The sequence below is a fragment of the Geotrypetes seraphini genome, chromosome 15, assembly GCF_902459505.1.
Source record: "Geotrypetes seraphini chromosome 15, aGeoSer1.1, whole genome shotgun sequence".
Classification (NCBI taxonomy): Eukaryota; Metazoa; Chordata; class Amphibia; order Gymnophiona; family Dermophiidae; genus Geotrypetes; species Geotrypetes seraphini.
In genome coordinates this window covers 71,330,717-71,347,572 of record NC_047098.1, presented here as the reverse complement: position 1 = coordinate 71,347,572, position 16,856 = coordinate 71,330,717, and the positions used below count along the sequence as shown (strand labels likewise).

General features: G+C 47.1%; 1 protein-coding gene across 5 annotated transcripts in view; it reads right to left on the bottom strand.

Moving 5' to 3' along the window:
- CUX1 (cut like homeobox 1) overlaps nt 1-16,856 on the bottom strand; it is a 401,081-nt gene that overhangs the window by 354,056 nt on the left and 30,169 nt on the right. For all 5 annotated transcript variants that reach the window (XM_033921595.1, XM_033921599.1, XM_033921597.1 and 2 more), the window contains exon 2: nt 12,561-12,671. In XM_033921595.1, coding sequence (XP_033777486.1) covers nt 12,561-12,671 — 111 coding nt within the window. The remainder of the gene's footprint in view (nt 1-12,560; nt 12,672-16,856) is intronic.

The window sequence follows — 16,856 nt, the reverse complement described above, 5'->3', positions numbered from 1 at the left end:
AAGTGTTCCGGGGTCGTGGATCTCCGACTTCTCGAGGAGCCCCTCGGAGACGATGCCGGGGTTCGGGGTACCGATCGATGTCGAATCGGTGACCTCGACCCGGACTCCCTCGGTGAAAGCCTGAAACCTCGGATCGGAGGGGGAGTTCGGAGGATGCGCGGGTTGGAGTGATAGCTCCGCCACCCTCAGCGGTCCCGTACGAGGTGTAGGTGAACGGCCTCGTAGAGTGGGGGAACCCCAGGCCTTCTTGGAGGTACGGCGGTTCGAGGTTTCTGTCATTTTAGCACGACGTTTTGCCCCGCGGCGGTCTGTGGAGGGAGAGCGCCTCGGGTGTCTCGGCGAGGAGTCCGAGGAGGATGGAATGCGGCGAAGCTTGCGCACTTTTCCCCGAGGTGGCTCGACGCGAGGCTCAGGCTGGTCTGGCACATGCGGGGTCGAGGTCGAGACCGGTTGTAGATGGGCCATTGCAGCGGACAGCTCCGATGAGATCATCGCTCGGAGTAGGTCCTGGAAAACGGGCACGGACAGCATTGAGGGCATGTCCACTGCCTCGGTGCGCTCCACCGGGGGCGACCTCGTATCAGAGTATTCCCGTGTGGTGGAGGCACGGCCCGAAGGCTTGGAGGGCTTCGCCGGGGCTGTAAGCATGGGACTTCCGCCATGCGTCGCCGGTGTCCCCGAGGCTGGCTTCTTCGCTGTTACAGGACCTGAAGAGGGAAGAGGGGACTTACCCAGAGCCAAGGCTTTCTGTTGTCCTGAGGACTTCGGATTCGAGTCTCGAGGCGATGCCGAGGTATTCGGGGCCGAGGTCAATGCCGGGGCCGAGGCCGGGGCCGACCTCGAGGCCGAGGTAGAGAGTTGGTCGGCGGCGAAGAGATCCGCCATGCGGGCTTTTCTTCGGCGGAGGGCCCAGTTCTGGAAAGTAGCACACTGGAGGCAGGAGTCGGTTGGATGAGCGGCCCCCAGGCAGAGGATGCACCGGCGATGCAGGTCTGTGATGGAAAGAAGCCGCTCGCACTGGGTGCATTTTTTAAAGCCGGTCAAAGGCCGGGACATAGTATCGAAACTGGCCGCGGCTCGAGTAGCCACGCGGCCACAGGGACCCGGAAGCGTCCGGGTCGGTCAAAAAAGAAGCAGGAACAAGTTGAAACAAGAAAAAATTCGCGCACAGCGACTTAATCAAGAAAAATAAGAAAAATCGCGGTGCTAGAAGGCAGTTGGGGCAGAGCCTGGAAAAACACGACTTCTAGGCTCAGCGGAAAATTTTGAACTGGAGACCATGAGGGGATGCGCCCCCTAGTGGAGCAGGAAGGCACGCATGCGTGGAGCAGCAGAGCAAACTTAAATCTTCAATCAAGTTTGCTTGAAAATGCTTCCGCATCGGGGCTCCGTAGATGACGTCACCCACATGTGAGAATATCATGCCTGCTTGTCCTGGGATAATTAATTATATTTCGATACATCAAAATTTTAATGAAGCTTGAAACTGAATAGTATGGGAGATAACGGGGAACCTTGGGGTACCCCCGAAGGGTTTTTCCATGAGCTAGAGTAATTCCCATCACTAACCACTCAATATGATCTTTTTGTTAGAAAACCCTGAAACCAGTTCCTAACTCTTCCCAAAAGCCCCATTGTGTCTAGGCATTGTAACATTATTTCGTGGTCAACTTGAGCAAAAGCACTACTAAAATCTAGTTGTAAAATCAAAGCACTTGTACCTTTACTAAAAAGACCATAAAGGTGATTAAGAATTGAAGCTAAAACTGTCTCAGTGCTAAAACCTTTTCTAAATCTTGATTGATGTTCACTAAGAATGTTAAATTTGTCTAAATAGTTTACTAGTTCCAAGTTGACCAATCCATCCAGTAGTTTAGTGAATAGGGGGATGCTCACTATGGGTCTGTAGTTAAGACTTCAGGGCTATTGAGTTTTTCTGGTCTTTAGGAATAGGTGTAATCAATATGTGTCCCATTTCCTTATAAAATATCCCTCTAGCAAAAGTAAATAGATCCCTTTTAAAATCGAGTGTTGCAACTTTCATGATCTTGGAAGGACATTCGTCCAGTAAGCAGTTTGATTTAGTATATTTATTGAACCAAATTAAAAATTGATGCCAATTTGGAAACTCAAAATGATCCCAGAGCATGTCCACACTGGACTCCTTTTCATGAAATCCGAATTGGAATTCAATGTTGGATGTAGACAAAGCTATATTGGCCGGGGCAGGTAACGATGATCTTAGATTTTGAATCTTGGAGTTGAAGAAATCTGCTAGGGTGTTAGCGGTTAACGTGGATTCTTCATGATTATTGGTGAGTGTCTCGAGGTTGTAGAGGTCGTTAACCAGTTTAAAGAGGTTACTATTGTTAATTTTGACGTTTCCAATTTTGTGGGCATAGAAATTTTTTCGTGTTTCCTTGTTGAGGTTTTTGTAATTTTTTAGTTTAAGTCTCCAGGCAACTCTGTGTTCCATAAAATAAAACACGAGCCGCGGCAAGAAGGCACGAAGTGAACTAAGTTCAGCGCAGAACATCAAAGACAGACTTCTCAGCTATGCGGAAAACTGAGAACTGAAGAGACTCGCTCTGTGCTGGGCAGGAAAGCACTTGGGCATGTGCGGTGCGGCAGACTCAAAACTTCTGAGTTTTCTACAAGCAAGTCTGCTTGCGAGGCTGTCCGCATCCGGGCTCTGTGGATGACATCACTCATATGTGAGAATAGGCTGCCTGCTTGTCCTGGGATAACGAGTTTTACCTCATGCAAAGTTGTCATTTCTTTAATAAGACATTAACTATTTTTTTTCTGCTGCCCTCCAAGTACCTACAAATCCAAAATGTGGCCCTGCAAAGGGTTTGAGTTTGAGACCACTGGTCTACAATGTCTCACTTATTGCACTGGAAATAGCTTTAGTCACTTTGAAAGAGCTCTCTGGAGTTTCCCACTGCTCTGTGGGCAGGAAAATGAGCTGTGACCAGAGCAGTGAGATCTGGATATGCAGGAAAAAAAGATGTCAGAGCATCAAAGCAGTTCAAGACTACACACTAAGAAGTGGAAGGCTGACCTTCCAACTTCAGTTTTTTCATGACATCCGTAATGAAATGATAGACTGAGACCGACTTAAACAGCCTGCGTATGGAAGGATCATCACCTGGATCAGGGTTCCCCGAAGAATCCTGCTTAACTGTTGTCCAAATGGATTCAGTGTCAGCCGGATAGGAAGCAGCATCTGGCGACTAAAGAGGCATGGTATTCGTGTGCCAACTAAGGCAATCTGGGTCCACAGCAATATAAAACACGCAAAAGGCAACACTGGTTTGCTTCCAAGGGGACGGACTCTGAGCTCTGAGGTGGCACACAGCAGGCTGGCTTCACAGGTCCATCCAAAGTTTGCCCTATGAAGCTGCAGTCTGGCTCCATGGAAACAGCTTCCTTTCCCAGTTAGAGAACACCTTCATAAGTGATCTCAGGACACCAAGCTACCAAAAGAGTCAAACTTCCGTTGAAAATAAGAAAAATACACAGAGCAGATCATATCAGAAAACACTTATGCAACTGAAGGGGGCGCTGTGTTCCACTGTTATGTGGGAGGAGTCAAAAGCAATGTGTGTGGCTTTCTGCAAGACCCAGTTCGTGGGTACAAACTGAACGCCTTTCATACAGAGTGGATGTAACAGAAAAGGGGATTTTGTTTGTTTTTTTAACATCTATTTTAAATGACAGCTGCAAAAATAGGTCCTATTGCCAACAAATTTATCATCATCAGAATTTGTCTGCCATAATTCAATGGTTATTCGTTTGCTTTTTTTGCACTTCTCTTTAGTCTAATTCTTGCAAGGATTGGTAGCTGCTCTGCACTGAAGGTAAAAGTATTTGAGAGCTAGTTCTATATATATACATAGCAATTTGTTACTGTGGAAAACCATCTGTTTCTTAGTATTACAACCCTCAGAGGGCAAATTATAGCTAGCGCTCAACATAAAACATCAATTTAAACCATCAACTATTCATAATTTCAATTCTTTATTGGAAACTAAGGACATAAATGTCAAAGAATAAAGCAATATTTCTTGTATTAATTGTTCTATTCATCTGGCAATTAAATAAAACCAGAACTCTAATAAATAGCATTAACCTTTGTACTAACAGCCACCCCAAACAGCACTATAATTCTCACATTTATCTCTGGAAATAAGATGCAGTCTTTGAAAAATAAAAATGTACTAGAGATTTTAGTGAATACCTAAACTATTTAAAAAACTAAAATGCACTTGAACAACTAAATTATAATGATATATTACACACATTACTTCTCACAGGTTTATTTTACATTACAGAACAAACTCACTTGATATCAACCTTTCCTTGCTCAAGATACAACACCAAAGGCTACATGGCCTTTATCTGCCATCACGTTTCTCTGTGCATCCTACACAAAAAATCCCCTCTATGTCAGTGGTTCCTAAGCTGTAAACCTGAGCATAGTAGTGGATTAAAGAAGACATGCAAGTGAAATGCAAGATGAAGGGCAATTAGGGAAGATCAATTAAAGAAAAAAAAGTAAAGAGTTAATAGTTTTAAAATACAGTAAAACCTTGGTTTGTGAGCATAATTCGTTCCAGAAGCATGCTTGTAAGCCAAAGCACTCATATATCAAAGCAAATTTCCCCATAGGAAATAATGGAAACTCAGACAATTCATTCCACAACCCAAAAAGCAATGTTACTTACCGTAACAGTTGTTATTCAGGGACAGCAGGCAGCTATTCTCACTAGTGGGTGACGTCATCCAATGGAGCCCCGATGCGGACATCTCACAAGCATACTTGCTTGTAGAAACTTTTAGAAGTTTCGAGTTGCCCACACCGCGCACGCGCGAGTGCCTTCCTGCTTGATGCATCGGGCGTGTCTCCTCAGTTCAGATAGCTAGCAGAGAAGCCAACCCAGGGGAGGTGGGTTGGACGTGAGAATAGCTGCCTGCTGTCCCTGGATAACAACTGTTACGGTAAGTAACATTGCTTTATCCCAGGACAAGCAGGCAGGTATTCTCTCTAGTGGGTGACCTCCAAGCTAACCCAAATGGGATGGTGGGAGAGTTGGCAACTTAGGAAAATAAATTTTGTAACACTGTTTGGCCAAACTGTCCATCCCGTCTGGAGAAGGTATCCAGACAATAGTGTGAGGTGAAGGTATGAACCGAGGACCAAGTGGCAGCTTTACAAATCTACTCAATCGGTGTCGATCTGAGGAAAGCTACAGAGGCTGCCATTGCTCTGACCTTATGGACTGTGACTTTACTGTGAAGGGGTAATCCAGCCTGGGCATAGCAGAAAGAGATACAAGCCGCCATCCAGTTGGAGATGGTGCGCTTAGAGATAGGGAATCCCAACTTGTTCGGATTGAAGGAGATGAAAAGTTGAGGAGCTGTTCTGTGAGGCTTGGATCCAGGTAGAAAGCCAAAGCACGCTTACAGTTCAGAGTGTGAAGAGCTGATTCTCCAGGATGAGAATGAGGCTTTGGAAAAAACACAGGAAGAACAATGGATTGATTCAGATGAAATTCCGAAACCACCTTGGGGAGGAATTTGGGATGAGTGCAAAGGACCACCTTGTCATGATGAAACACTGTAAAGGGCGGATCCACAACCAATGCTTGAAGTTCACTCACTCGACGGGCAGAAGTGAGGCCAATGAGAAGCACCACTTTCCAAGTGAGAAATTTCAGAGGAGCCTTGTTAAGAGGTTCAAATGGAGGCTTTCTTAAGTTGAGAAAGAACAACATTGAGGTCCCAAACCACCAAAGGCGGTTTGAGGGGAGGATTGACATGGAAAAGTCCTTTCATGAATCTGGAAACCACAGGATGTGCAGAAAGAGGTTTCCCTTGAAGAGGCTGGTGGAAAGCAGCAATTGCACTAAGATGGACGCTGATCGCTGTAGACTTGAGGCCAGATTGAGACAGGTGCAAAAGATAGTCCAAAAGAGAGGACAAGGGGGCATGTTGAGGCTCCTTGTGATGAGAAAAACACCAAGTAGAGAATCTAGTCCATTTCTGGGAATAGCATATTCTAGTAGCAGGCTTCCTTGAAGTTCCAAAACATCCCGCGTAGCTGGTGAAAACTGAAGGGGAGTTACGCTGAGAGGAACCAAGCTATCAGGTGTAGCGACTGCAGGTTGGGATGAAGCAGAGATCCCTGATGCTGCGTAAGCAGAGATGGAAACACTGGTAGAAGGAAGGGCTTCCTGAGGCTGAGTTGCAGAAGAAGGGAGTACCAAGGTTGCCTGGGCCACCGAGGAGCAATCAGAATCATGGTGGCCCGGTCGGACTTGAGCTTGACCAGAGCCTTTTGAATGAGAGGAAACGGAGGAAATGCATACAGAAAGAGATTCCCCAAGTCCAGAAGAAAAGCATCTGCCTTGAGACGATGAGGAGTGTAGATCCGGGAGCAGAACTGAGGCAGTTTGAAGTTGTGGGGAGCTGCAAAGAGGTCTATCTGAGGTGTTCCCCACAGGGAAAAGATTTGATGAAGGGGCATGGAATTGAGAGTCCATTCGTGAGGCTGGAGAAGACGACTCAAGTTGTCCGCCAAGGCATTATCCGCCCCCTGAATGTAGACAGCTTTGAGGAAGGCGTTGTGACGAATCGCCCAATCCCAAACTTTCAGAGCTTCCCGACAGAGGGAGATCCCTGTGCCTCCCTGCTTGTTGACATAATACATGGCGACCTGATTGTCCGTACGAATGAGGACCACCATGTCGTGAAGCAGATGCTGAAAAGCAGTGAGAGCATTGAAAATCGCCCTGAGTTCCAGGAGATTGATATGGCACAGACAATCCGCACTCGTCCAGTAGCCCTGGGTGCGGAGACCGTCCAGATGAGCCCCCCAAGCATAGTTCAAGGAGTCGGTCGTGAGGACCTTCTGATGGGGAGGCATGTGAAACAGCAAACCTCTGGAAAGATTGGAAGAGAGCATCCACCAGCGAAGCGACTGCAGCAGAGCAGGAGTGACCCGAATGTGACGAGTCAGAGGGTCGGAGATCTGTGATCATTGAGAAGCCAGGGTCCACTGAGGAATCCACAGGTGAAGTCTGGCAAAAGGAGTCACGTGAACCGTAGAGGCCATGTCGCCCAGGAGCACCATCATGTATCTCGCCGAGATGGACGGGCGAGAAGAAAATGAGTGACAAAGATGAAGAAGAGCCGCCTAGTGCTGAGGAGGAAGGAACGCTCTGAGTTGGACAGTATCCAGAACAGCTCCGATGAAGGGAAGAGTCTGTGAAGGTTGCAGATGGGATTTGGGAAAGTTGATCTCGAATCCCAGACTCTGCAGAAACCAATTTGTCCTCTGAGTGGCCCGGACGGCCTCCTGAGATGTGGAATCCTTGATGAGCCAGTCGTCGAGGTAGGGAAACACCTGCAGACCATGGTTCCTGAGTGCTGCGGCCACCACAACCAGGCACTTGGTGAAGACTCTGGGAGACGAAGCTAGGCCGAAAGAAAGCAATCTGTACTGAAGATGAAGGTGTCCCACCCGAAATCTGAGGTATTGACGGGAGGCCAGATGGATGGGAATGAGTGTAGGCCTCCTTGAGATCCAAGGAGCATAACTAATCGTTCTGCTCGAGGAGGGGATAGAGAGAAGCCAGAGTCAACATGCGAAACTTCTCCCTGACCAGGAACTTGTTGAGCACCCTGAGGTCCAAAATAGGACGCAGGTCGCCCGTCTTCTTCGGAACAAGAAAGTACCGGGAGTAAAAACCCTTGTTCTGTTGGTCCACAGGGACCGGCTCGACGGCACGGAGCATAGCCTGAGCTTCCTGAAGAAGAAGGGCGGTCTGGGTTAAAAGTTGGAAGGATACTCTCTTGGAGGATGTTCCGGAGGAACTTGATGGAACTGAAGAGAGTATCCCTCTCTTACGATGGAAAGGACCCAGAGATCGGTGGTAATAGTCGTCCATCGATGGTAAAAATGATGGAGACGACCTCCGATGGGAAAAAGCGGGGAGGGCTGAACGATGGAAGTTATGCTACCTACGAGACAGTCAAAAAGGCTGGGGAGCCTTGGGGACAGTAGAAGGTTGAGGCTTTTGTTGGGGCTTCTGCTGGTGCTGCCTCTTCACAGGCGGGCGGATTGTGGGGGCCTGCTTCGGCAGGTAGCACCTCTGATAAATCATAGACGGACGAGACGGACGAGAGATAGCAGGCTTGGGCTTCTGGCGGAGAATAGATTGAAAAGATTTTTCATGTTTGGACAGCTTCTCCGTCGCCGCCTCGATGGACTCATCAAAAAGGTCCGCTCCTGCACAGGGAACATTCGCTAGCCTGTCCTGGAGATTCGGGTCCATATCAATGGTCCGAAGCCACGCCAAGCGTCTCATGGCCACCGAACAGACAGCAGCTATGGCCGAGAGTTCAAAAGCATCGTAAGACGATTGCATCATCTGCAGGCGGAGTTGGTACAACGACGCCAGTACCTCTGAGTACTCGAAGCGAGCCTGAGAGTCCAGATATGGCAAAAACTTCTGAAGAATGGAGAGAAAAAACTCAAAGTAGGTCGCAAAATGAAAGCTGTAATTCAGGACTCGAGAAGCCATCATCGAGTTCTGGTAGATGCGCTTGCCAAATCTGTCCATGGTTTTGGCCTCCCGGCCAGGAGGAGTGGAGGCATAGACCTGGGAGGGATGAGACCGCTCCTGGGAGGATTCAACCAATAGGGACTGGTGAGAGAGCTGCGCCCTGTCGAAGCCCTTATGGTGCACCGTGTGGAACCTAGCATCCAACTTCCCCGGGACCGCAGGAATGGAGTATGGAGTCTCGAAGCATCTCATGAAAGTCTGGTCCAAAAGCTTATGTAGAGGCAGACGGAGAGACTCAGCAGGAGGTTGGGGAAGATGCATCATCTCCAAATATTCCTTAGAAAACTTGGAACCCGAATCCAGGGTGATGTCCAGATCTACCGCCATCTGCCTCAGGAAGGACGAGAAGAACAACTGGTCCACCAGGGCCGGGCCTCAAGACGGGTTCGAAGAAGATGAGGCGGCCTGGTCCGCCGAGGCCGAGGACCGTCAGGGGGAGAACGAACCCCCGCAGTCCTCGAGTTCTGGCATAGGAGGAGGAGGCAAATACTCCGGTGAAAACTCCCGAAAAGGTTGCTTACGACGAGGCGAGGCGTGCCTCGATGAGTGCCTCGATCGACGACTGGAGCTGTGTCGAGAAGCAGGCCTCGAGCGTCGAGGCGAGCAAAGCCCAGACGAGGCAGCCACCGAGTAGATGGGACTGGAGGCTGTGGATCGAAGCAGCGGAGGCTGAGACGAAGCCCTCCGAGGCGCTCCCCAAGGCTCGAGGCTCGGCATCAAGGAGGAAACCTCCGGTCCACGCAAGAGAACTGCGCCATGCATCGAGGGTACCGGTTCCAAAGGTAGCATGGGCAAAGACTCTGCTCTTTGCAAGGCATGCCCCGAAGCCAGACCAGACACTTGCCGAGACTCTGCTCCCAGCAGTGAGAGTGTGCACCGAGGAGGCACTGGAGGTGGCTCGACCTCGCGGGAGGCTTCCGCGTGCCCAAGCTGGATATGGGAGAGAAGCGTCGGCCCAATCTTAGTAAAGAGCTCGACAAATCGCTTCTCCATCATGGCATGGAACGAAGCCGGCAAAGAGGGATCCGCATCAGCAATGGGACCTCCAGCATGGACATCGCTAACTCGGCCGCCAGGGGGCTTGGGCTTAGAAGCCTTGGGCACCTTGAGCACCACTGGAGGAATGGGAGGCTACCTGACCTGAGGAGACAGCGGAAGGCACCTGACCTGAGGAGACAGTGGAAGGCACCGCAGCAGGCGTCAGAGTGGAAGCCGGCACGAACGAAGCAGGCTTGAGCAGACTCGAGGCCGAAGATGTTAAAGCGGAAGTCGAAGGCGTGGCGCTCTGCGATGAGGGCAGCTCCGGGGACGCCTCCATGCTAAACAGCGACTCCCATAAAACACAGCGACGCTTAAAAGCACGTGTTGTAAGTGTGGAGCAAGGCCGGCACGATTTCGGAAGATGTTGAGGCCCAAGACACTGAAGACAGCGTCGATGAGGGTCCGTCAACGAAATCACGCGCTGGCACTTGACACACTTTTTAAAACCGGTAACAGGCCGGGACATAGGCCGAAAAAGCTCCGCTGCAAGATCGAAGCCGTGGGGCTGCAGCCACGCGGCCTGCCCGGGCGAACGATCGAAAGAAATTTTTTTTTTTTAAACAAAAAAACACAACGTAAGCCAACGATAATGAGCCCAAAAAACCTCAAAACCGCGGGCACAGAAGGCACAAGTGAAGGAACTTCGTGCAGAGAGTCGAAGACAGACTTCTCAGCTCCGCGGAAGAGAAAGAACTGAGGAGACACGCCCGGTGCATCGGGCGTGAAGGCACTCACGCAAACGCGGTGTGGGCAACTCGAAACTTCTAAAAGTTTCTACAAGCAAGTATGCTTGTGAGATGTCCACATCAGGGCTCCGTTGGATGACGTCACCCACTAGTGAGAATACCTGTCTTCTTGTCCTGGGATAAACCTTAATACAAAATACTATATGTACTCATATTACAAGACCTGGGTCATTTAGAACAGTCACTACACTCCCACAGTGTCAGATAGAAGAACCATTGGCTCAGTTGTGATGTGTGTATATTGTATGTACTTGTATTGCAAGACATTGCTTGTATATCAAGTTAAAATTTAATAAAATGTTTTGCTTGTCTTGCAAAACACTTGCAAACCAAGTTACTTGCAATCCAAGGTTTTACTGTATAAGGTAATAATCTGGGAAATCTTGCATGCTGGCCTGGGTGCGCCGTTGGCTAGTAGCTTCGCAATCGGCAGGAGTGATACACCGCTGGACCACCAGGGAACAGGTATGCGAGGGAGGGTGGTAATTATTAGTGTCAGCCGGGGCAGGAGACGGGAGGGATTCCTCCTGTCCCGGCCTACCACTAGGTGGTTTCAGTTAAGGATAAGGGTTAGTCTGCTGGCTGGGTTGGAGGGCAGAGGGGAATACGGAACAATCAAGCCATTGTGATATCACTGATGAGATTGGCTCTTTTTAGTGGGACAAGGGTACATGGAAGGAAGGTGGGACAGGTTATAGAGCCTGGCAGGGAATGGGACTGAGTGCAATGCCTTGCAGGACAGGGAGGGAAGGGGGATAGGTGCAGAACCTGGCCGGGGAGGGCGTGAGGGAGGGGACATTGGGTGCAGATCCTGGCAGGACATGGCACTTGAATATTAAGCCACCATCTTATATTTAAGTCAACCATTTTTCTTCCTTTTATATTCGGGTTGACTTATATTCGGATTGACTTATATTAGAGTATATACGGTAATATATACTACATCTAAATTTTGTTTAGTTAGAGCCTAATTAATGTTATTCTAAAATTTGAGCAGTCTGAGTTTTTTTACTATTCTTTTTTTCCTGATTAAATAGGAGCCAATGACAGTAAAGGTGGCTTCTGTAAATAGTGTATGCACTTTGAACTGCACTGAAGTCTTTGAGGCTCATTGTTCAATTTATTTGATACAAGGCTCTTCCTGACATAGAAGCAATTTTGAATTTTAACAGCAAACTGCTAAAATTGTTATTCTTATAGTGGTGTATCTAGTGAGTTTGCTCTCATTTAAAATGGCTTATTTCTATACAAAATATACTTTTTCAGCACCACCTGGATGTTGTTTCATAATTCTACTTCGCTCTGCCTCTCTGAGGCCTGAACCCAGGACCCAAAATAGACTAGACAATACAAAAACACAAAAGATTACAGAAACCTGCAGATACAAAGGAGATAATGTACATACTGCTACATTTAACATTTACATCACCTCCAGCATAGGAGTTCAGTTCAAGGGAGATGCAGAATTAACCCATTCAAACACATTACCCTCGCCAATTCCCTCAGTCTTCTGCTCCTACCCATATTATTCAATCACTATCTCTTCCTACCCTGCAGCCTCTCCAATTCCCTTATTATTTTATTACTCCCCCACAACTCGTTTACTCTAAATCATGATGCTCCCAAATTCTTAGGACAATAGCACTTCTGCCCAGGGCTGATTTCGCAGTGAACTGCGCAGGATACCATAATGTGACATAAGTATGGCAGAAGAGCACAACATGGCCCAAGACACTGCACTGCCACTGTTGTGCTCTTCAGCCATACTTATGTCACATTATGGTATCCTTTTAGCAAGTCAAAATGATAACGGTACAAAGTTGGGAGAAGGAAAATAATTGCTCTCATTTCTGCCAATATTCATGCTCTGACCCCAGTCTATAATGTTTCACCTTGATCCTGGTGATCCTTCATTCAGCAAGAGCCGCTGACAGAGCTCTTGCCACTGCCATCACCACTGTTACAACCAGGGCAACAGGAAAAACACCCAATTGTGAGTTTTCATTACATTAAAAATCAAATAATTTGGTAATTTTTTCTTGTAAGTACCGGTACAAGTACCAACAGAGTGAAAATTGCTTTAAATGCACGTAAAAAATATTAGAACAAATTCATCTCCGTAGGTATTTTCTTCACTCACCTCAGGAGTGTTTTTCTTGAATTCGCGGCTTTGATCAATAAGCTTTTTTCTAGACTGTTCACTTTCATCTTGTCGGTTAGCCAATATTGTTGCTGTGGAATCAAGCTCTCTCTGTTGAAATAAAGTAATATAATAAGATTAACACAGAAATGTAGATTATGTTGAAAGAAAAAAGAAAGAGCAGAGAAATCCTACCAAAGCAATGCCCTCTTCCTGGTTGGCTGAAGAGCCTATAAATCAAAAAACTCTGCCTTGGGGTGGGCGGAAAGGAATTAATACCAAACAGACTTTCCTCAACACCTATTTGTGCCCAAATCTGATCTTATACCCTGAAATGCAACCTAAAATACTGATCCAAACAAACACTTTTTTTGTATGAAACCCCATATGCAAATTATATACACAGTTCATAGGTTGCTGTGAAAAAGCCATTGTTTCTGTCTGATTAGGCGTTAGAAGGGAGGGGCTGGGATTTACTAAGCGACTGCATTTATATCTGAGAATAAGACTGCTTGGAAACTTCTGAAAGCTAAGTTACTCAGAATTTCATAATCTGCTTTTAACACTGATTTATAGCATTAAGCTGTTTAATTTCTCTTCTCTGCCCTGTTTCATACAAAAAAAAATTATCTTGTCCAGGGCTAAATCATATTTCTTCTTCCTCCTCATAGGAAAAAGGGTAAGACTTATAGTCCCACCCACCTACCCCTCACCCCCTCTTCCCAAGGATCACTGCTCATATATAGAGAACCAAATAATCAAGACTACTCAAATCAATTCACTTCCCAACCAATCAAGATGACCTTTGTTCAATGCAATCACTGTGGTGCTTTAATTCCAGGACACACCATTTGGAGGCTTAAGGCTTGCCCCATCTGTCTTCAACTTGCCAGTATTAAGGAGGAGCTCTGCAAACTTAAACAGGAATTGAACACAATTAAAGCAGCTTCCATCACTCCACAAAATCATACCAACTTACCACTGAAACCTCAAAGAATAAAACCACCCAGGAATAAATGGTTCACAGTAGGCTCAGGAAGACTGCGACATGTAACACAGAAACATCCACCTTCACAAATATTACCTTTACAGAATTCCTTTGCTCCACTAGTGCACGGCGATACTCAAGAAAACAGAAGGGAGGTGGGACTGGAACGAGTGAAGGTAACTTGAGAGAGAAAACGCACCTTAAGCACAAATAAAAAAGCCCATCATCAGAGGCATTAACCTTGGAACACGGGGCGAGGAGACCAAAATAGTGAAATGTTTTCCAGGATCCTCACACTACTAGTGGGCCTGCCTACCAAAACTCTCTCCCGCCTCCAAAGGGTGCAAAATGCTGCAATCCGCCTCCTGAAAAACCTTGGCATTTGCAACCACGTTACCCCTGCATTAGCTTCCTTGCACTGGCTGCCCATTCAAAAAACGCTGCGCCTTCAAGACCCTGATGCTCGCTTTCAAAACCTTCCATAAAATGATTCCACACTACATGACAACTAAGCTACAAATTTACTTACCAAAGCGACCACTGAGGCCCCAAGGAGAAAAATGACTGACCATACCTCCTGGCTGCTCCCTCAAAACTGAAACAGCCCGCAAACACTCCTACTCACATTTCATACCCAGACTATGACACATCTCCCCATCTGTTAGAACACTAGGACTTTGAAGCTTTAGGAAGGCTGTGAAAACCTTCCTCTTCACAAACCCAGCGCCTTAAAGATATGCACCCAGAAATGCCATCAGAGGCAATGTATCTACACCATCTAACTTTCACCAAATGCTAGTTAATGTATGTGTTTTATTATCATGTCTATATTGTAAATTATACAGTATACACTGAGCAAAAGCTTTTCGGGAGCTTGGTGAGGGCTTGAAACATTTTGTAAAGACTATTGTTTTTTCAGAAGTACTGCCTGCATATGGAAAGGGAGAGCAAAGAGTACGCCAATAGATGGCTAAAAGCCTGGTGTCAAGAAGGCTTTAAATGCTGTATTTTTCACTCCATAAGATGCACCTGACCATAAGACGCACCTACATTTGGAGGCAAACAAGAAAAATAAAACCATTCTCAACCAAATTCTCCCTGCCAGACTCTGCACCCAACCTCACACTTCTTCCAAGCTCTACACCCTGACCCCCTCCCTGCCAGGCTCTGTACCCTGTCCCCCCTCTGGTGGTCTAGTGGCTTGCAGGCAGGTAGGGAAAGGGTACAAGACAGGCAGGCCTCCTTCCCCCCAGGCAGGCAGGCCACGGCCTCTCCCTCCTCCCTCCCTATTTTTAATTCGGCAGGGGGGCAGATATCCAAAAGTTTGGAAAGAAAGAGGAGGTGCTACTGTTGGGTGACTTCAATCTGCCAGATACAGACAGGAACGTTCCCATCTGCAGAATCGGAAAGAAGTAGGGAAATTGTGGATGCCTTTAAAGAGGCTCTAGTCAGGCAAATGAGGAGAATATCTTTAATGTTTGAGTGGGTGCCCACCTGGGAAATAGCGATCAACAAACAGTTTGGTTTGATATAACAGCTAAATTAGAGGGCGGCCACACAAAACTCAAAGTCCTAGATTTCAAATGTACGGACTTTAGTAAAATGGGAGCGTACCTGAAGAAAGAGCTGTTAGGATGGGAAGACATAAGGAAAAAGGAAAAACAGTGGTCTAAGCTGAAAGGAGCAATAAAAATGGCTACTGACCTTTATGTGAGGAAAATAAATAAAAACAAGGGAAAAAGGAAACCGAAATGGTTCTCTAAACTTGTGGCAGAGAAAATAAAGGCAAAACAGCTGGCGTTTGTGAAATATAAAAAGACCCAAGAAGAGGAGTACAGACTTTAAGAATAAATGGGATACCCATGTGGGATCCCTACGAGGGTCAAGATAAGGAAATTGGGTCATTAGGGCATAGACAGGGGGTGGGTAAGCAGAGTGGGCAGACTTGATGAGCTGTAGCCCTTTTCTGCCATCATCTTCTATGTTTCTATGTCTATGTTTCTATGTTACAGAACGGACTACCAGAAAAAACTGAAAGCAGCCAAGGGAGAGAGACGTCTGGCAAAAGCAGAAAAGCAAATGGCTAGTAGGAATGTAAAAAAGGAAGACAAAAATTTTTTCTGATATATTAGTGAAAGGAAGAAGGTGAAAATGGAATTGTGAGACTAAAAAATGATATGTATCGCTATGTGGAGAGTGATGAGGAAAATCAAACATGTTAAACAAATACTTCTGTTCTGTGTTCACGGAAGAAGATCCTGGAGAAGGACTGAGACTGTCTGGCAAAGTTACACATGAGAATGGAGTAGATACTGTGCCGTTCATGGAAGAAAGTGTTTATGAACAACTTGAAAAATTGAAGGTGGACAAAGCGATGGGACCGGACAGGGAGCTCATAGAGGTTCTGGTGGGTCCTATTAAAGATTTGTTCAACAAATATTTGGAAACGGGAGTAGTTCCTGGTGATTGGAGAAGAGTGGATGTGATCCCTAGTCACAAAAGTGGTTGCAGAGATGAAGTGGGAAACTACAGGCCGGTAAGCCTCATTTCGGTTATTGGAAAAATAATGGAAGAATCTGATTCCTTTCTTATTTTTCACCACTGCCATGCGGTCTAAGTGTGGATGATCCCTGCGCTGGACAATGGCCCGAAACGCTGCTGGCGATCATCCACTCACCCGGATCCAAGGTCTGTCTACTGAGAAAGTCAGCCTAAACATTATCTACACCCATAACATGCGCTGTCGACAGTACCTGAAGATGCTGCTTCACACAATGAAAGAGCATGCGGGCTTCCAGACAGAGATGCATTCCTAACATAGGCCACCGCTGCCACATTGTCAGAGAAGACTCCGGCTGCTTGACTTTTGAGAGTCTTCTGCAATTTCACCACAGTCAACTGGATAGCACACAGCTCCAGCCTGTTCTGAGAGAGCGTCCAATGCCCCTGAATTGGTTGGTGGTTGAAATCAGCTCCCCAGCCCAGGAGACTAGCATCTGTTACACCACACAGGAAGCAATCCACAGAGGTACGCCCTTGGAAAGGGACTGAGGATGGAGCCACCAATCCATGCTGGCACGAGCCTCCAACGTCCAGGGCAGAGGCTTCTGTAAAGCATCTACTTGTAGAGACCAGCGGGAAAGCAACGCCTGTCTGAAGAGGACGCATGTGGGCTCTTGTCCAAGGCACCACATCTATTACAGCCGCCATGGACCCCAGGATTTGAAGATAGTTCCACGCTGACACAGCAGACTTGGTCAAGAGGCAAGAAATTTGGGAGCACAACTTCCATCTGCGTGCCTATGGTA